Genomic DNA, 21,510 nt, shown 5'->3' on the forward strand with positions numbered 1-21,510 from the left:
TCTTGAAAATACCTATTGCGATTGGATTTTCTTCTTAGTAGTTGCATCTATTTTTAAACTCTGATCTCTATCTTTTAAAATCTTAAAATATCCAACACTGAGCTTTTAATGCCCACAACCTCCCTATCCACAATGAACAGTGTAAAAGGAAACTTTGTAATACATCAAAAAATGTATGAACTAATTATATTCTTAGTAACAGAGAGACACACCAACTGTAGCAGGATTTAAAATAGAAGTCATATGATACCCAGAATAGAATGGCAAAACATACTGTAGCAGATCTAGGATACTATCAGCACTGAACAAAATGGAGGACAGTTCTATACTGGCTGCTTTTAATAATATTTATGTTACAATTTTTGCTTTGTTTTGCTTTAAACTTTTGATAAAGATTTGTCTCGCCTTGTTAACCCATTTCTACATCGTCCAAGGAAACAGAAAAGAGGCAGCTCGAATCGCAGAAGAGATCTATGGAATAAGCCCAGGTACACACCACTTTCCAGTTAATTAACAAGTAGGCACGTTGTGCACAGCATCTTCTTCAGTATCCTTTCAATAAGCTTAACATTAATATTCATTGTCATATATATATATAATAAACTTTTACATGGGTAAGTGGGTTGATGTATTTAAATAAGTACCAGATACTGACACTATGCCCATTTTCACTTTGGAAGTATAGAGTTTAATTCACTAACAGTTGCTTGGCTCTTCGTTATTAAAAATGCATTTGCTTGCAATGAGTGGGAAGATATTTTAAGAATAAGGGAGTTTATTTATTCCAAGAAAAAATAATGTATAAAGTATAATCTTAATTTTTACTTTTATGCCAGTGCAAATCTGATGTGCTGGAGATGAATAGAGGTTTCAGTTATGTTTTTTCTTGTGTTTGTTAAGTATCTGAAATGTATCAGGTAAGTATAAACAGCCATACTGATTTAGCAAATATGTCTAATGTGACGTCTGAGCTTCAAACATTGCTCATTCGTTATTTATGTAGTTTAAAACCTGAACGTTAAAGACTATTCATGTCTTTGTAGCGGTGAACATGTAGTTTAAAGAAAGCGTGTTTTAAAAAGGTAGTAAAATATTGCGGATGTCTTTGGCTTACTGAGTGCACAGCTTTCCTCTCAATTTTCAGAAACAGTGCTGTGTGTAACATGTGAATGATAGTACAGATGATACAGTGCTGTAACTTTCACCAGTGTGAAAAATCTGTGTGTATCTGTGATCAAGAACAAAAGATGTTTTCTCACAGTGCATCGGGAGTGATGAAATACTAGAAATAACTTTTAAATATTGCAAATTGTAAATTGTTCATTAGTACATTAGTCCTACTGAGATGTGTTTGTTCTGAATAAACATATTTAAACTGACATTCAACAGGGCTGACAATTATTTGGATACAAGAGTAGTGATAGTCTTGATGGGACTGTGAACAATTATTTAAAATTAAAACAGAAAATGACTGCAATTGCTTATTGACTTTAAGAGTGGATAAAAAGAGTAGATTCTGCACTGATAAACTGAGTATTATTAATGTATGGAAAGATTTTGTGGAGTACAATTACTAGAACCTTTAAAAAGTTCCCTTGATACTGAAATAGAAACATTTTATGTGTAAGACAGTGAATTAGGCAGTTCTAATAGGCTGTAATATAATTTATTAGCTGATATTTTACTCTTATGCAAATGCAGACTGGCTTTGTAATGTGTTTTCTTTTCTGGTAGTCTTATCCATGTCCATCCACTCACATTCATTTTGAAATTGAAAATGAGAATCAAGCTGTTATCAGATTTCCAATCTTATTGCATGCAATACAAAACTAACTTTATCGTGTGTTCCATTTGTTCACTTTTACACAGCAAAGTTTTATACATTTAATAAAAAAAGGTACTTTCTCAAATTCCTGTCTTTGCTTTTGTCTAGATGCAGTAGTTGTTATTATAGAACCACTTTGTCACAGAAGTACTGTTCATCTCTCACACCCCAGCTTACTGCTGTGTTGTCAGTGTAAGCTTTTCTTTTCAAGTACATGTCAGAAAACAGTGGTTATTTAGAAACAGTATGTATATGTCCCTGGAATGTTTAGTCTATCCTTTCTTCAGTTGTTCTTCAGATGCAGGAACCCTGGCTTTGCTTATATTTGTGCACCAAAATATATAAAAATATTTTTATCAGAAAGAGTGGACAGAGTGTACACAAGCCTTCTTCGTCACAGGAATTCATACTCCCACTACTACTAAAAGAATCCTGTGAAACATGTCAGGCAAAGAAGTCTGCTGTTTCTCTGTTAGGATTTTTCAGTTCTACTGAACTTGTACAATCTTACTTGTATAATCTATTAGGCATCACATGTATTGTAGCAATGCAGATGGTTGGAAAAATGTAATCCTTGGAAACAATCCTTGGAAACAGCATTCTTCCAAGAGGAAGTCAATCAAGTCACTCCTGGTTGATGGAGGTGGAAAACTCTCTCAGGCGTCAAATCAGAGTATCCTATAAATATTCCATTGGGTTTAGATGAGAAGGCCAGGACTTGTGGATGACATTAGTGTCATATTCATCAAAGTACTGGGTGAACACAGGTGCTCTGTGGAGTGGGGGAAGTGTCATCCTGGAAGACACCCCTCCTGACAGGAAAGAACTGCTGCAAGTTCAAGTTCAAGTTCAAGTTTATTGTCATTATACTCATACACGGGTATATGGTGTAACGAAATACTATTTAGCTAGCTCTCAGACGGTGAGACAAAAAAACAATACAATTATGTAAGAAAAGAAAGACAGAGACAACAGGCAATGTGCAAAAGAAAAACAGGTAACAGGTAATGTGCAAAACAACGACAGGTTGTGTAAAATCATACGCAAACAGAATGAAATAAAGGATACAAAATTATGGGGAGTGAACGTCTCCCCATAAATTTGTATCCTTTAGGTAGAGGTAGATTTCAATGTGCATTTGAGTTTTGATAAAGAGAAAAGGCACCGTAAGGGTTCAGATTGTAGGCGAGAGAGGCTGGGAGTTTAATAGTTTGATAGTGTGGGGGCAAAAACTGTCTCTGAGTCTGGTAGTCCAGGCCAGAATGCTCCGGTACTGTTTTACAGATGGTAGAGGGTCAAACAGTCTGTAGCTGGGGTGTGTGGGGTCTTTGATGATGCTCAGAGCTTTCCTAAAACACCATCTGTCATAAATGTCCTGAATGGATGGGAGAGTAATTCCGGGAAGCATTAAGGCACGTCACTGTGGTTTTCTACGGTATTGGGATGATGGTGGTTGTCTTGAAGCAGCTTGGGCCTACAGGTTGGGCCAGAGACATGTTGAAAATGTCTGTGAATACAACCGCCAGTTGATTGGCACAGGCTCTGAGGACGTGACTGGGTATGCCGTCAGGTCCTGCAACCTTACGTGTGTTCACTTTTAGCAGAGATCTCCTCACCTCCTCTGTAGACAGTGAGAGCAGCTGGTCAGCTGCGGAGGGTGCAACTCTGTTGACTGGTTCAGTGTTGTTAGCTTCAAACCGAGCATAAAAGATGTCGAGCTTGTTAGGCAGGGAGGCATCATGGGCAGATTCACATATGTTCTTCCTTTCCTTCAGAGCTCCATGCTGACATCAACGTACACACTGCTGCTTGTGAAACATCAGCAGCTTGAGCTGTCTTGGTCACTGTAGCTCCTGCCCAATTGCACCCCTGCAATCACAGTCACTGCGGTTTCCTTTTGCAGCCATGCTAGCCATAATTATAGTCAGCTAAAGCTGGCCAATATTTTTATGTGTGACCCTGGGTATGCTGGGATGTTATTTGCTTAGTTCATGTATGATTCATGCCTGTGTGGAAACTCTTGCTTTTAATATACTTGGGTGTCCCTCGTTAACCCAAGGACAGCTTGCTAGAAAGACAGAGAAATTGATATGCGTTTAATATATTTTACATTAAAAAAAACCTTTGAGAGACAACAGCAAATAGCTCTTTTCGAATAATAATTCTAAGGGTCACTGCTTGAAAACAGTGAAAAATCTTTAGTAAAACGTTTATTTTTTTCCTAAGGTCACTGCCGACAGATGTTTTTTGGAAACGTCATATGGTGCTGTAATGTGACACTCATATTATGGATTAAATGCTAAATAGCTTCCTAAATCACCTATGGGAAGACACGTGCTTAAATCATCTCAACTTGTTTTTCTTTCCACAACATTGAGCCATGTGGTGTTTTTGCTGCTGCTAGCAGTGAGTGGCTGCCAGTTATTAAAAATACACTTCGGCTGAATGTCCGAGCTCCATGGCGGAAAAGCTGAATTTAGTGCTTGACACTTTTACGCAAAAGAGAAGTGATGTCACCGGGATTTCTGCCCTCTCGTTGGGTTCTAGATATAACTTGTATGGAAATTATATCTGCCATTCATTTCAGGGGGGTAAGTCTTTAAGGCAATTCTGGCTAAAGTAGAGATTGTTTTCTTCTTACACTTCGCTAAAGCCAGATTTAGCATAAACACATCAATGGAGGCCAAGTGTAGTCTTTAAAAACTAGTATTGAAGTGCTTGTTGTGTTTTTTTAAAGGAGTTTCACTTCATACATGACCAGTTCATTGATGTTTTTTAAGTTTTACGTTTTTCACTTTGTTTTAAATCGTCTTAATGTGCCTTAAAATCTCCACACTTAATAGGTTTGAACACTTACAAAGGACAAAATTTACACTGGGTGGTGAAAGCAGAGGCCTGAACAATTACTTTAATGTACACACATTACAATTCAATCATTTTCACTGTGTACACAGATATTCCGAATCAACACGAAAAAGGGGATAAATAAAGGGACTTTTTCGATCGAGTTTTTAATTATCCTGATTGTTAGATTATCCTGATCTAACACTTGTTATGATTTATTATTATAGAATTTGTCTGCCTCCAGTTCAAAACGTATATAGTTTTAGTAGAATGTACTTACAAACCTGAAGCTTTAATTGGGGCAATGGGAAATTGTCTAGTAAGGCCACCACAACACCTTTAAATGCTCTTAAAAACAGATGATGGATGTTTTCTGCAGCTCTAGAGTTCTGGAATACTGAGCAGACCAGAGGCCTAGTTCTGCACTGCTGCATTTATAGTGCGCCAATATTTCTTTTTCACACATCTTCACACTCTATCTTAATTATGCTTTGGTTCAGTCTGTAAATCACATCCAGTTCTAAACCTCTGAGGTTCATTTTAATGTTCATTCATAAGGTTAAACAAGATTGTTTGCAGTAGCTTGTTTAGAATGTTTGTACACTATGTTTTTTTCACAAAGATAATTCTCCCGTAAGATACAAATATGCAGTTTTGTTTGTCATCTACATTTTAAAACTACAGACAAAAGATCTTTATCGTAACTGTGGTCAAGATAGTTGTCATCTTCCCATACATTTAATAAAATGGGTTATAGACATGGGGTGTCAATACTGCTGTCTGTGATTGTATTTTCGTTAAAACATACAAGCAGAACTATTGGTCTTATCATCAATAAATGTAAAATGACCTTTTTGTACCCATATGCTTGAACCATGCAACCTGTTATGACAGTGTGTCTCAGACAGAAACAGACACATCAATTATTGGGTGGTGGTGAGGGGGGGGGACTTCCAAATCAGCTATTGATTTCTATTTTAAAAAAGTTTTTAGTTTATATTTTATAGAACTCACGAAGGATGTTTTAATTAGGGTTCTGTGACGTGTTGCGGGATTGTACCACTAAAGACAGTTTGGCAAAACCTAAATCACCAGTACCTCTAGGGGGCGGTATGGTGGTGCAGTAGTTAGCTTTGCTGCCTCCTGGCGTAGGAGCCCTGGGTTCAATTCCAGACCTGGGGTGCTATCTGTGTGGAGTTTGTGTGTTCTCCCCATGTTTGCATGGGTTTCCTCCAAGTGCTCTGGTTTCCTTTCACAGTGTAAAGACATACTGCACTTGTAGGTTAATTGGGTTCAGGAAAAAAACTTGTCTGTGATGGACGGGCCCCAGGACATGTACCCCGCCTTGCTCCTGTTGCTTTCTGGGATATTCTCCAGCTCTCCCATGACCCCTTAATTTGGATGAAGTGATTAAAAGATGGATAGACCAGTGCATATAGGGTCTTAGTGCTTCTGGACGGGCGATTCATATACTGTAGTGGAGTAATGGGTCATGTACTATAGATTGATTAGGCAAGATCTTTCAGGAAACATTTTGATTTATGTTCTTATGTCCAGAAGCTGCTAAAATGGAAAGTCAAAACAAAGAAGAGGACCTGAAGAGTGTCTTCTTCTTTCTGATTTCCTTGGATATTTATATTTTTAAAACTTGGTGAAAGGCGTACAATATGTACTGTATGCAATGCCTTTCAAATTTATTCATACCCCTCATAAAATAGAAACAATGAACTGAAAGTTGTACAGATTGGATAATGTTCCTTGATTTTAAAATTCTAAAAATGTTATACAGCAATATTTAGCTTTGCATAGTGTTTATTTGTCAAATAAATTTTGAATTTACAATATCATAAAAGATTTTTTTATGTCATATTTGTCATACATAATTTAAGTCCTGAAAACATGAGGGTCACAATTTATTTACAACTCTGCAGTTCGTGTTTTCTAAACCCTTCTTTGGCAGGATTTACACTGATTAGATGCCTCCTGTAGTGTGTGAGGTCCTGGCACTTCAGAGGAGAGATTTAATTTTCTCCTCCATGTACAGTTGCTCTGGATGCTTCAGACCTGTGGGTTTCTGTAAGTGAGTGAGGTGGTTATTTATTTTGAAAAGCCATTTATTTCACTATTCCTTTGTCAGTTTGGATGTGTGCTTTGGATCATTATATTGCTGGAACGTCCATCTTAGGCCAAGCTTATGCTTCTTGGCAGAAAGAACCAGGTGTCTAGCCAGAATATCCTGGTACAGCACATGTTGGAGTTCATGACTTCCCCTATCTTGACAAGGGCTCCAGAACCCTTCTCCCCACCCCCAGACACAGTACTGCACAGTGGGCTTGAGTGTTTTCTCAACTTGAACTTTATCTTTTTTACACCCAACATAAGGCTGATAGACGTGGCCAAAATGCTCAATTATGTTTCCATCTGACCACAGGACACTGTTTTGATGGTCATTCAAATAATGTTTGGCAAGTCTGAGGCCCTGAGTGGCTCCAAAGGCTTCATTCTGTTTCCAAAGAACAAAATGTTGCTAAGAATTTCAATTTGTTTAATTTTTTTTAAAGGAATACCGAGATGTATAAATAAATGTAACCCTCGTATTTTATAGATAATGAATTATTAAATGGAAATATGCTCTGTGAAATGCTTTTATTATGACAGAACAACACTGGATATTTTAAAGTGAATCACATTATCCAATCCAGAACTCATTCTGATATCCAATATTTTTGTTCTTTGGTGGGCTAGGGTATGACTAAATCTAGAATACAATATATAGTATATTTGATATGAGTTATGCATTTCTACCTTGTCTTTTACAGTTAAGTGTGAAGCCCCTGTCACCAAGCGTCAAGTTGCAGAGCCCTCCTCACAGCTGTGCATTTGCTTTTCAAAGCAGACAGGAGGGGTTAGTTTGAGAGAGATAAAGCAGATAAGACCAGGAAATTTCAAGTCAGACTTGTATTAGTTCAAGATGTTTTGCTCGGAAATGGCTGGTATGCTGACAGATATTGCTGTCTGGAGGGAACCTTGGAACAGGCTCTATCAGATGCATGGAGAATACATTTGTAATTCTCTCATGGCTGGTAGGTGATTTCTTTTGTTTAAGGAAACACTTTACTCCCGATGTTTTTGGAGATGGCTTTTTTTGGTGCGGTTGCTTTTCAAAGTAAGAGCCTCACGTTCACAAATTCATGACAGTTAAAATGATGGACTGTGGCTCAGCAACAATGGAAGGAAAAAGGCAAGGATACCTACTGTTAATATGGTAATATAAACCATGTAATGTTATGGTTTCTCTTGAATGCACAAGGTACAGTAGATAGTAATGAACATTCAATTGTTTAACTGCAATGTATTCATGTTAGGTTTGCACATGCTTATTGTGCTGTCCTAACTTTCTTTCTTATGATACTGTTTCTTTAGTGAGCTGCCATTTTTTACTCTTGTTGCAGAAAAGTCAATAGAAATCACTCATGGATGCTCAGCTCTTCAACTCCTCTGGGAGTTGAGGAGTTAACCTGTAGCGCTAACCAGCGTTAACCTGCAGCTCTGCCTCTTCAGTGAGCTGACAGGCTGTGACTTTTATCATGACTTAATTGAATTTATATAATTTTTTGCAACCCAAAGCTCTTTACATACAGGAGGAGACTGATGTCACTACTTATGTGACCACCCAATTGTGATGAGCAGCAGCCTTTACAGTATGTGCCAGCAGCCTACGTAAATAGCAAAAAAGAAGGAGAAGTGAGAAATTAAGGGAGAGTTTTAATGAGGCCTGGCTGAATTTTCTGCAGGACACTTGGGTAAACAGCCCTTCTCTTTAACACAGTGCCACAGTTTTAATTACCAGGTAGTCAGGTCTTCAATTTAATGTCTCATCCAAAAGATGAACCACCAAAGCACAATATCCCCATCAGAGAACTGAGGTTTTGGTTTGGCATTTCTTGTCCAAAGGGGAGAAAGACAATTGTGCCACCAGTACCACCGACAGAAGAACTGGGTTTTCTTTAGAGGACTCATATCCCAGTACTGACCAGATCCAGCCTTGCTATGCATCTGAGATCTGACAACTTGATCTACCACGTGCCTTAGACTTCCAAATTCTATACCAAAAGGCGAAGAAGAGAACAATTATGATAAAAAAAACATTTTTATACCAATTATGTTCTATAGCGCTCTATCTGTATTGCTGTATTGCTGTATTGAATTATAGCATGATAATTCAGTATGTGTTAGAAACAAATGACTGGGTTTCCACCTCTACCAGTGCAGGTTAGGAGAAGTACATGAGCGTGTCCTGCAGTGCTCACCTTCACCTAGGGTCTCTTCAGAATCTGATGCAGAAAGTGACTATAAGTTACACCATCCTGTCCTGAACCGTGTATTGACCTGTGTCACAGGCTCCTGGGCTGACAGATCTCCTCTTCACGATGCCGCCTTCCAGGGCCGCCTTCTCACCCTCAAGACTCTCATTGCACAGGTACAGAAGGACGGCCTGTTCATTTGAGAATTATTACCTTGGATGCTGTCGCCAGTGATAACGCCACTTTTCACCTCTAGTTCAGTAACTCTCCTTTGCTTTGCAGGGTTTTAATGTGAATATTATGACCATCGACAGGATGTCTCCCCTGCATGACGCCTGTCTGGGAGGTCACGTTGCCTGTGCTAAGGTTCTCCTGGAGAATGGGGCAAATGTAAGTGCTGAATCAATTATATAATAATAGTGGGAGAGAAATCTATTCAAAATGTGAAAAAAAACACCTAAAAAATTAAAGGAACTTTTTGTGATTTCTTAACACTGAAGATACTGTAACATACAGTACACGAAATGGAAAACAGCATAAAGGATTTTTTATTTTATTTATTGTACTCCCCAAAATATTTTGTTTAATAACAATCTGTTATCTGAAATTCATTTGCTTCTAATTAGATTATTGGAAATTTGATATTCAATAAAGCAACTCGAACTGGTTTCTTTTTACAGTAAGGGATTACTGTAAAAGAGGTTGCAGTTACAGAATGAGCAGGTCGGTCCCCAGAGTTGAGTCCCATCAGGGTGTTGAATGGTGACTTGAAGTGCTGCTATTGCAAAGAAGAAACCAAATTCAGCTGAAAAATTGAAAGCTGTGACTGTGTATAACTGCATATAAGAACAGATAATTCAGTAGTTCGGTTAGACCCTAATGAATGTGGAAAAGAGACGAGATATGTACAGTATAGATAGAGTATTTGTCCTGACATGCCTAGCTGAAGACTTTTGGAAGGAGTAAGCAAGGGAATTTGCTGCAAGGGTGTAGATGGGGTGGTAGGGGGAGGAGGAATGTGAGAGAGATACATGAAGGAAAGACCTAGGAAGAACCATCCATTCTCTGATCACTTCATCCCATGTAGGGTTGCAGGGGAGGCAGAGCCTATCTTTACAAGCAACAGGTGCAAGATGGGACACCAGTCAATTGCAGGGCACACACAGACACAAACACAGACACACGCACTCACACCAGGGCCAATTTTCCCAGAAGCCAGTACATGGATGTCTTTGGACTGTGGGAGGAAACACAAACACGTTGAGAACATATTATCTTTCCAAACTAGCACAAGGTTCAATTCAAGTCTTGTGAATGTTATTGTATAACATGCACCTTTGATTGCTAAAATATCTGCTTGCTTATTTTGTCGTTTTTTTTTACTGACACCAAATATGTATCTACAGCACATTTCAATTGTCCCATCTGCTAAGCCATGGGCTGTAGTCCCATTGAATAGGTTGTTGTCTCTTAATGTATGTGTCTCTGTGGCTCTTTCTCCAGGTGAATTCAGTGACTGTGGATGGCATCACCCCTCTGTACAATGCCTGCTGCAGTGGCAGTGCAGCCTGTGTCAATGTGTTGCTGGAGTATGGATCCATTCCACAGCCAGATGGCCAGCTTGCGTCACCCGTTTATGAAGCAACAAAGAGAGGTACATTGGAACTGAGTAGAGTTTAACTTAATAATACAAGTGTATGACTAACAGGTTTACAGAGCTGTACTGTTTCCTTCTTCAGTGAAAGTACACTCAGAGCCCCGTTTTAAGATTGCAAGTCATTTTATACTAGTATTCAAAGTGTTAAGATTTGTTTTATATTTAATATAAAAACATAAACCTTTTATATTTATATTTAATAATAGTATACAAGTAATCAGTGAAGTTTAATTTTTTTGGTTCATGACAAGTGATCAAAGGTTATGTATTTATGAACAATGTTATTTAGCTTTCTAAACTCTAACTAAAAGTGGAAAATTAAACCCCACTGTTTGAAGTACAGTATGAATAATGCAACATATCTCCTTTAAACCTAAGGTAAATGGAGCCAAATACAGTGCTGTTTCAATGCCAGTGTTCTGACAGGAGTCTTTTAAACAAATATTTACATGTCTTAGGGTTGGCACTGAATGTAGATTTATGATTTGAAAGGAGCACAAAGTTGATAAACAATTTGGAGACTAAGTTAAAACATGAAGTAAGGTGCATTTCTCAAAAAATTAACTTTAGTAAAATTTTGCTTTGAAAAAATGAGTAATGATCAGTTAAAATACTTTGTGCACTAGAATGTTTCTTATTTCCAGTCATGACATAGCTAATCTTAAGCTGGAAATTAACTTAAGGCGGTTATCCCTCCCTGAAAAAAATGAGCACACGTATAAACACAGACAGCGATAAAAGTAGTGAATAGGTAGAGTTCTGATAAAGAAATTATAATGTTCAGCTTCTTACTTTAGCACCACTTATGTGTGTTTAAATGATGTCTCCTGTTGTTTGCATCAGGAGTTTTGTCTTTATTATACTTTACAACCAGGTCTAAGAGTTCAATATATAACCCAAAGTACTGCATGGTGCTGACAGTGTTGCCGTGAACAACTCAATGTTATCTGTGGTGTTTAGAATAAACTAGGCTGGAAGATTGGACATTTGGTGCTTGTCAAGGTTATGTAGTGGTTGTCAGTACCTACTCAGTTTTTTAAAAACATGCTTTGTGGTAATGCTGCCACCTCTTGGAAGGACATTCTTGAAATGCTTCCTCCTTTAAATTGTGAAGTGAAGGGTTGTACAGTATATTTCCCAGAGGTTTCTGGCTTTATATTGTAAGACATTTTGAGCAAAAGTAAAAACAGGTCAATAAAAGAGGAATATAATTAAATGAGGAACTGGCGTTTTATTATAAGGCTTTTAAAATATCTGAGCTTTGATGTTTGTCATGTATACAGTATATATTCCAGAATGGAGGCATGCTGGCAAAGTTGTTAGCAATGTTTCCCTGCAGCACAGGGACCAAGGGTTCAATTCTGGACCTTGTGTGCTATCTGTGTGCACTTTTTATGTTTTTCCCATGTTTCTGTGGGTTTCCTTTCATAGTCCGAAGACATACTGGTAAGTTAATTGGCTCCCGGGACAATTGACCCTGATGTGAGAGTTTGTGTTTGTGTGTGCCCTGTGGAGGACTGGTGTCCCATTCAGGGTGTACCCTGCCTTGCACCCGTTGCTTGCTGGGATGGGTTCCTGGTCCCCTGTGACCCCGGATTATATGACGTTGTTAGAAAAGGGATGGATGGATATGTTCCAGGATAACTATTTCAGTAATATATTTGAGCAAAACGATGTAAGATTTTGTTGGCAACAACTACAGCATTTACAGGATTGAAATGGTAACTTAGTAATACAATTTTAATAATGCAGAATTGAGGTCGTCTACAGTGCCTGTTATTCATGTTCAGTTTCCAGCATACTGAGTTTTCCCCTTCAGTGCTATAGTAATAATAGACATTAAACATTTGCGTAAGGTGAGGTTGCCTAACCAAAATGCTTAGCACAAGTTAATTGGCTTGTGTTGCATTAGGTTTGTGTTCAGTGCATGCTTACACTTTTTAGTTAGCACACTTTAATCTGCTTGAATTGTATTATCTTTGTGTTCAACCCAGTTTGCAGGTGACCCAAGGGCCAGAGAAAAGTAAAATTTTGCTCAGCGGGAATAGCTTTCCATTCAGACTACACAAGGCATGTCTAATCAGAAACAGGCAGGCTCTTCACTGCTAAAGTACAAAAAAGATAGGGCGTGTCTTTGCACCATGTTAACACTTCCGTACCAAGTCAGAGGCTAGAAGGATGAAGTGCAAACAGTCTTTTCAGTCTCCACTGGAGGTGGAAAAATGCATATCTATCAAGATCAGTGTATAATAGATTGTTACTAGGGTAAATTCATATGGAATAGTGCATTTAAGAAAATGTATTTTAAGCATTTATTTGATTGTTCTCATATCAATTGCAAACAAAATTAAGAAAAACATAATCTGAGTTTCAATCACATTTTGAAGCTAGAGAAGTTGTACAGTATTTTTAATAAGGCAGAGTGAGATATAAGTTATCTATCACAAATGATAGAAGTTAAAATACTTTAAGGAAGAGGGGAGAGAGAAAGGGCTAGAGATGATTGCATCAATCAGAGTAAATGGGAGGATTGAAGGCCAGTAATCCAAACACTAAGAGCATAAGAATGGATACAAATGAGAGTAGAAAACATAAAACTACAGTAAGTGGAAGTACAGTTGAAACTAATAACTGGTAAAATGTCTTTATGCAAAGAATGGTAGGAGTATGGAACAAGATATCCAGTCTTGTGTTGAAGTTGATACCCTGGTTTTTCATCAAGAACCATCTGAATGATCAATTAGTCATCATTAAGTGTTGATTTTAACAAACGGAATTGATGGCCCAACTGGCCTCCTGTTGTTTGTAACTGTTCTTAAGATCTTAAAAGATCTCTGAATGCAAGATGGGGCAAGGGAGAGGCAGCTAATTTCAGATTGAAAAGGGTGAGGAGCCCAGATCATAGGCTTGGATATTTTCTGATGTTTTGTTTCAGTACTAAAGACGAGTTCATAAAATACAGAGAAACACAACATGACCTTTCAGAAGTATCTACAGTAACTGGTAGTACATCTGAATCATCTTTGCCTTCCCAAGGTCACAGAGAGTGCATGGAGCTTTTACTCGCAAATGGAGTGAATATTGACTTAGAGATTCCACAGACGGGGACACCTCTTTATGTTGCCTGCACCTTTCAAAGGACAGACTGTGTCAAGAAGCTGCTACAGTTAGGCAAGTCATCTTTATGCCTTGGATTTAACTCAAACACCCATGAAGAATGTATTTTTTGTGAATGAATCAATACAATTTTTTGAAGAGTGTATGTGTAATTCAACATCTTCTTGTTTAAGGGGTTTATTTCAGTCTTGTTCATGCTGTTGTCAAAGCAGAGGTTAGTAAAGTGGAGAAGATGAGAACAGAGGAGTGTATTTACAAGGACTCACAGTGAAGCCTTGGACATTGCGCTTCACTCAAATTACGATATTGAATGTCCTGTACTCTCCACAGCATCATTTTGAATTAGAGTTTGCTTCCAAGTGTCTTATTAAAGGATTATAACTCATCATCTTCTATTTTTCTCCTCTTTTTAATTTAAAGGGAAATAAGAAAGATGTATCTTGTGACAATAGATGTTAATAACAAAACTTATATGGAATTGTGCATAAGAGCAATGTGTATTGCATAACATCAGCAGAGAAAGCAGATATAACAATCCACATGCATACTTCTACTCATGGCAGGAGCTAATGTTCACAAAGGCAGACTTCAGGATACCCCCCTTCATGCAGCTGCAAGGAAATCCAGTGCCAAAGTAGTGGAGATGTTGATCGATTATGGAGCAGATGTGAAATCCCGAAACAGTGAGGGGAACAGGCCTGTGGAAGTGTGTGCGCCAAACACAGCAGTGGAGAGAGCCCTGTTATTACGAGAAGGTATTGTCTGCTATAATCCATTCATTTCTCTATGGGTTTGATTTCCTACCACAGCTCAGTGTAGGGCACATTTATCTGTTTTCCTCTGTAACGTTTAGTTTCACACTCCAGGGAAGTGTATGTGACCCCAACTCTGTCCTACTGGATTTAATATGTTTCTTCTTGGGATGCTGCCAGAACTAGAGAGCTGTGTGTTGTACTTCCCAGTTTTTGATGTTGTTACCGCTACAGACTAAATAATTGGCACCCTCCTTGTAAAAACAATATTATTTATTAATTCAATAATTTCAAGACATTGTGGATTAAGCTATTCTTATGTTTGTACATCTTTTCAAAGTTCACTGAACAGTGATGTATTCTAGAGAGATGCCAATAGATAACAAGATAGTTGCATAAACTGTAGTATGCAGTATTTCAGTATACAGTATAAATGTTCTTTTAATATGAATCAGTGTTCCATAATCTTAAAAAAATATATTTTAATTGCTAAATACATTTTAATAAAACATATATAGTACAGTATAGAGTGCGTATTAAAAGTTAAATACTCTCTCCAAAAAGTAACACATTTTGTGGCCTAACAGCCTGAAATCAAGACACTCTAAACCTCCAAGTGAAAAAAAAATGGTCTAACATTCTGAAAAGTAATTACAAATGAAACCCTAAAAAATACAAACATTGGCCTTGAAACCTCAATGTTTCAAGGAGCTTTATAGATTATACAATTTAGGAAGAAATGCATGAACTTGTCTTGTTTTTTCATGTTATGTGCATTCCTGATAATTTTAGTTAATGATGCTTCATTTGAAATTTGCCAGGCAGGTGCATGAGCGCTTACAAGCATAGCTGGAAACACTGTTTGTAATGAGAAAATGTCTTTCTTCACGTCACGTTTTGAAAACTTTTCCCTTCTTATGTCCACTTCAGGGCCCACTGCTCTGACACAACTGTGTCGCCTTTGTATACGGCAGTGCCTGGGGCGATTGAGGCTACACAAACTTTCCAGCTTAGATCTTCCAGATCGGTTAAAAGAGTTCCTGCTCTACAGGTAATGAGCCTCAGCTCTGAAGACTGCACGACTGTCTTTCATCCTTCCTGTCAGATGTTGCAAGCTGGTGCCACACTGCAGGACTGTGGATCATCTGTCTTTCCAAGCCCTTCTTAAAGAATTTAACCCAAAGATGTTTGGCTAGCCTTATACACAAAGAGCTTCTGTATTGCAAATAACTCAGAAGTCAATTAGTCATTTTAGTTAGTATGTAACCAGCTGTTGAGGGATTAAGACATTTTTTCAAGTACATTTCAATTTCTTTTTTGGAATATAGTGAATATACTGAAGATGAATTTTTTTCTTTATGACATGGAATTTGTCATTCATAAACCTTTTGCAGTAGAGCCTTTTAGTTCTTTACAGGGAAAAGAAACTTGGCATGGTGATAAATGTTTGTGAATGGGACAATTAGACTGGAAACAGTTGTTTCGGCATGCATCTAGTTTGATTTACTGTAGATTAAAGCTGTTTTGGTATTCCACTGACCATGTGAGAAGTCATTTAATATGTTTATCCCTACTCCAGATTCATTTGTTCTCTATCCCACAGTTTTTAGGTGTCATAAAAGTCTTACAACCTTTAGAATACATCATAAAACACAAAGTAAAGGATTCTCTTCATTTAGTTTGCACTGTGTGTCTATCTAAACACTCACAAACCTATATATATATATGGTAGACCGCTTGCTGTTGGAGAGAAATTCCACTGAAAAATGCACTGTGATGTCCCATTGGGAATTATAATGTGATCTTTAAAAATGGGCATGTCCAGGCCAACAAACACACCAAACACAACTGTGAGGTTCAAAAACACCCCAGTGCCCATTATTTACAGGGAAAATCAAAAAAAGCACAACCAAAACAAAAACTTAAGCTCTTCTTTGAGTTCCTGCCAAAACGTCTTCTCAAGGTTCCTAACTATCACAGCCCAGCAGCTAAACTGCTTACCGGCCTTCAAACAAGCAATGCACAATAACAATCACTTGGATGCTTCTCCAATATTCTTCCAAAATCACTCTCTCTCTGAGAATCGTTTACAATATGTTACAGAAAACCTCTCGGAACTCTTTAGTCATTGGTCAGTCCTTCTTTTCCCCTCCACCCCCCAGGCAAGTGGTATACACAGGGGTCCTGTCCTCTACTGTGTCACGCCCTCTGCAGCCAGAGGGCGCTCCTTCTCTGTCCTGTCCCTGGTTTCCGGTCTGCTGTCCTTCCGGTTCCTCTCTTTCCCTTGGGCTATATATTTCCGGGTCTTGCACACTGTCTACCCTTTGCCCTCTGCCCTCTGCTGCCTGCCCCTGCCCCTGATACAGCAGACAACCACAGACTAACAGAGGAAGATTTTACTTCCTGCTTTTCAACAGTCACCTGACCAATTGACTTCCAGCAACTCGTCAGATGATTGTAGGTCCTGATAGGGCTGTGCTCTCACTGTACATATGTTTTGAATCAGCAATGTCTACACATTATATTCCAGTTTGACTTATATATAGTATACGTCTTGCACTGGTTGTAAATTTATATAACATTTGTAGTGGTGAAATTTGACATTTCATTGTGTTGTCAGGCTATTTTGTATGTTAGTACCCTTATAGTGTCTTTACTGTATGTCTCACACATAGACAGCCATTTACTTCAAACTGAATACTTTTATACCCTTTAGATGGTCTGCGTACCTTTTCAAAGGACATAATTATATGTTTATATAATACACAAATCAAACACAGATTCTTCTTTTGTTTGAAAAAGGTAACATATCAAATGTGCAAACTATTTCTGTTTAAATAAAGAACATTACAGCTACATTCTGCTGTGTTCAGAGTAGCAAAGAAATAATTGTTATTGGATTATAAAAATATTTCTCCAGCATGTCAGATACAGAAAATGCAAACATTTCAGAGAGTTGCACACACTTGTTCCCACTATGAACTTCATGATGACCTGCTTTTGTCAACCTGCAGATACAGGAAATTCCTTTTCAAATCACCAGGTGGCACTGCAACTACACTTCTTTCTTTCCACAGAAGAGTACAGCAGACCTGCAAGAGCAGATGTTGTCTGAATTATAATGGTTTCATTCGAAACAAATATAACTTAACTTCATATGATTAAAAATGTCTCCTGCCTATGACATTATAGTGATGTGCCAATGGGTGGAGATTATGCAGAGTTGATGGATATTTTTCAATTATCAATTACTCAAGGTGTGCCAAAATTCTAAACCAAGTGAAAACAGACTTAATGAAGTAATTCAAAGTATATGGGAAGTTGAATGTGAAGTTGACCATTCCTGAGGTATTTAATGTACAGTACTTGGAATATGTCATGTTATGAAATGTCTAAATGTCAAATAACTAACCCTATAAAACTTTTACAGTTATACTAATAACATTATATTGAATCATTATATTTACAACTAGGAATGAAAAACAGTCATTTCAAGTACTTTGATTTCAGGGATAAAAGGCCAATAGTTTTTCTCAGGATATACCAGCTTCTCCCATTTAATTTAATGTGATTTGATAATCTCTCAGGGGTGTTATCTAAAACCTCCAGCATGACATCCAAACCTATCCCTGCATGCTCTGCTCACTGCAGCTCTTCTCTGTCATGTGTAGTCAGAGAGATGTCATAAATGTTAGTCTAATATACCACGGCTTTAATTTATATTCCTATAGTTGTTTCTTTTTTATCTTAAAATGAAGTTATTTGTCTCACATTTTGCTTGGCTAAGTAGCATTCTTTCAAACAATAAAGAAGAGCAAACTTTAGGTTACAGGAGGTTGAAACTAAACATATTATGTAAATCAAAACAAGAAACCTGATGAACTGTGGAGAGGAGCTGGAGCTGTGGACAGGCCTGTATTCCCCCTCTACCAGAAACTCCATCCAAAATAAGTAAATAAGCTTATGGAGTCAGGAAAAGCTGTTCCAGGTAAGTTTTGAGGGAGCTTTGTACTCAGTTGAAACAGGTTGGTAAGATTCCTTCTTTCCATACTGTTACCCATTTTAACTGCTCTGGGACAGTACTAAAATTATCAGCAGTATCTGAATTTGAACCCTAAGAATAAATCATGCCCATGTACAGTAAATATAGATATATAAAAATTTTATCTTGAAAGATTTTTAAAGTCTTACATTTTTCAGTATTTACTTTTTGATGAGGATAAAAATAAAATCCAACAATAACAGCTAATGAATATAGGTACATTAAAACAAATAAGAGCTTTAGAATGGTTACAAACAAGGAGAGGAAATTCAGTCCATCAAGCTCATTTTATTGCCAGAAGCTAATAGATCAACCAGCCTGAGGATCTCATCACCTTTTCTAGAAAGAAGCCAGGGTATCAGCATCTACAACATGGCCTACAGCATATGAGGTTTCTCACTCCCAAAACACTGAGGGTAAAATGTGACACCTTTTCTCAGTTTTAAAAACTCTTCCACAAAGTGTACAAATAAATTAGGAATATGTCTCACAAATATTAAAATTAATTTCACTGTAATGTTCAAATAAGTAGAACATAACTCGTGTCTACATTGACACAAGCTCATCATACCACATGTTCCTAAAATCAAATGTTTTTAAAAATATAGCTTATAGTATGCACTTCTGATTTAATGTAGCACTTAAAATCCCAGTCATCTCACGTGTGTTATCCTGTGTGTATCAAGAACTATGTTCTTTACAAAATACCCAAGAGCCTACAGGCTAGAGATTGCAGGATGAAAATAAATCATGTAGGAGTTCAGATCAGACAAAATGTGTTGTGTTAGAAATAAAAGTCCTCATTTTATTTACTAGTAATTGCAAAAAAGCCTTTAGAAATAGATTTTTTAAAGTATCAGAAATACTGTAAACAACTTATTATCATATTACATCATAATGAAAATATGTCTTTTACTGTTATTGCAGTAAATGGGTACTGCAGAGTTCCACTCCACAAATGTTCAGTGCTTTCATGTAATGTCTGTAATGTCATTACCTCATGGAGTGGAATCAGTCAGGATAGTGGGCACAGCATCACTTAAAATGTATTTGCATATTTCAGATTAAAGGGCAATAGAAATACTTTTTATCCACTGACAGCCCTGATCGAATTAAATACTCTCTTGAGGAAAGGTCTGAGGTATTGAATTATTCAGATCTGCAAGATTTCTGTTGATGTAAGTGTTCATGAATTAGCAAATGTCTGAGTGCAGGGTTTTGCCCTGATTTGTAGCAAATACTGAATCTGTGCTGTTCAACAACTCATTTCATTCTTATTGGTTTAATTGCATTGGCTATTAGGATTGTAATCAATGCAATAAAGCCAGGAAGATAGGGTTCTTTGAATTTAACAAGTGCCAGAGGAGTCACTGCTGTCTGAGAAAGAGCTTATTCCCAGAAAGCAGTGCGTTATTCTTAAATTATTTTGCTCCAGTTTTACAGGTCCTTGGAGGAAAGGATGAGATTAGAGAATACAGCATTTTTTACAGTAAATTTACAGTGAACATTGTACATAAAAAGGTAAACTGCTTAATCAGCATTAAGGTATGGTATAGTATTATGAGATCATGTTTTATTGTTGAATTAAGATCTTGTACTTGAATTTAAACATTAATTTTATTTCAAAGTACATATGATCAGTAGCTAGCTAGTCATCACATTACAAGCCATTGCAGAATAATTTTCTCTGAATTTTAGTTTCGGGAAATTCCTTGATTTATTATTAATAGTATAGTATATCAATATATAGTATAGTAATATATCTATCCACCCATTCACCAATTCCCTAACCTTTTTATTCTATACAGGGTCATGGGGGAGTTGGAGAAAGAGGAGCAAGGCAGGATGCACTCTGGATGGGAGGTCTGTCCATCGCAGGGGCTCATACAGGCGTAAACACACTCTTGGGTATTTTGTAAAGAACATAGTTCTTGATACACACAGGATAACACACGTGAGATGACTGGGATTTTAAGTGCTACATTAAATCAGAAGTGCATACTATAAGCTATATTTTTAAAAACATTTGATTTTAGGAACATGTGGTATGATGAGCTTGTGTCAATGTAGACACGAGTTTCTCCCACAGTCCAAAAGACTTGTAGGGACTTCTGGACACGATCCAAAGACTGAGAGAATTGACCCTGGTGATAAGATTTAAAGATCATCTTGGCTTCTTGTATCTGTCTGGAATAAGAGTCCTGGAATTCTTGTCAAAGGACACAGACAGAGAGAAATTGAGGCTGGGAGGGGAGGAATGGGGAACTACTGTCTTTGGAAGATCTTTTATCTTCACTGCTCTGACATTTTCCCCGAAACACCCAGTCTTCTTCCTGTCTCGCCGATGCAGATGGCAGGCCAAGACAAGATTATCCTTAAACTTGGATCACACTTTCCCCCTTCACTCAATGATAGATGTTATGTTTTTCCTTTTACCTTTCAGTGAAAATTTAGTCTTTACATGTTCCTTTGCAGCCAAGACTCACTGATGCAGCTTTCCGCTCAAATCTCCTAATGGTGCTTTAAAACATTAATCTCACTAATTTACCATTATGAGTAGTATAAGTAAATACTATATTAGCCTTATGGGTCTTTGCCACATTTAATCCACTTGGTATTCCTGTAGATTTTTCATAGATTTGGCACGCTTATTCCAAGCATGTACTTCATGATGACTTTCAAAGAAGCAGCCCTTACCTTGCCCTTACCATGCTTTTACTGTGCTTTTAGCAACCACTGGAGACATTTATAATGCTGGAAATGTTGTACTGAATAAACAGGTTACTGTGAGTATGTAAAAATTGAAGAACTGAAGTTTTGCTTCTGTTAATACATTAAAATGACATAATCATGGTTTAATTAATTTGAAAAATGTGAGCCTTTTAGTGTTATACATCATTATCATGATTTAAAAATAAAAGAGAATCTTGGATATACTACTGTAGATATATTCCTTGTCAATCAGAAGT

The 21,510-nt window shown here is 37.4% G+C and overlaps 1 protein-coding gene across 4 annotated transcripts; it reads left to right on the forward strand.

Moving 5' to 3' along the window:
• Positions 1 to 270: 270 nt before the first annotated feature.
• On the forward strand, positions 271 to 16,038 carry asb11 (ankyrin repeat and SOCS box containing 11). Of its 4 annotated transcripts, none has more exons than XM_006639059.3 (7): positions 273 to 488; positions 9,070 to 9,149; positions 9,256 to 9,363; positions 10,477 to 10,627; positions 13,667 to 13,801; positions 14,311 to 14,502; positions 15,430 to 16,038. In XM_006639059.3, exons 1-7 carry the CDS (start codon positions 311 to 313, stop codon positions 15,552 to 15,554), a joined length of 969 nt encoding a protein of 322 aa, XP_006639122.2. In that variant the 5' UTR covers positions 273 to 310; the 3' UTR covers positions 15,555 to 16,038. The 4 variants fall into 4 exon arrangements, with proteins under 4 accessions (XP_015219218.2, XP_006639122.2, XP_015219216.2 ...); XM_015363730.2 differs by lacking the exon at positions 273 to 488 and adding an exon at positions 4,272 to 4,416; XM_015363731.2 differs by lacking the exon at positions 273 to 488 and adding an exon at positions 7,640 to 7,752.
• Positions 16,039 to 21,510: the final 5,472 nt, after the last annotated feature.

The sequence above is a fragment of the Lepisosteus oculatus genome, chromosome 15 (assembly GCF_040954835.1).
Source record: "Lepisosteus oculatus isolate fLepOcu1 chromosome 15, fLepOcu1.hap2, whole genome shotgun sequence".
NCBI classification, from domain to species: domain Eukaryota; kingdom Metazoa; phylum Chordata; class Actinopteri; order Semionotiformes; family Lepisosteidae; genus Lepisosteus; species Lepisosteus oculatus.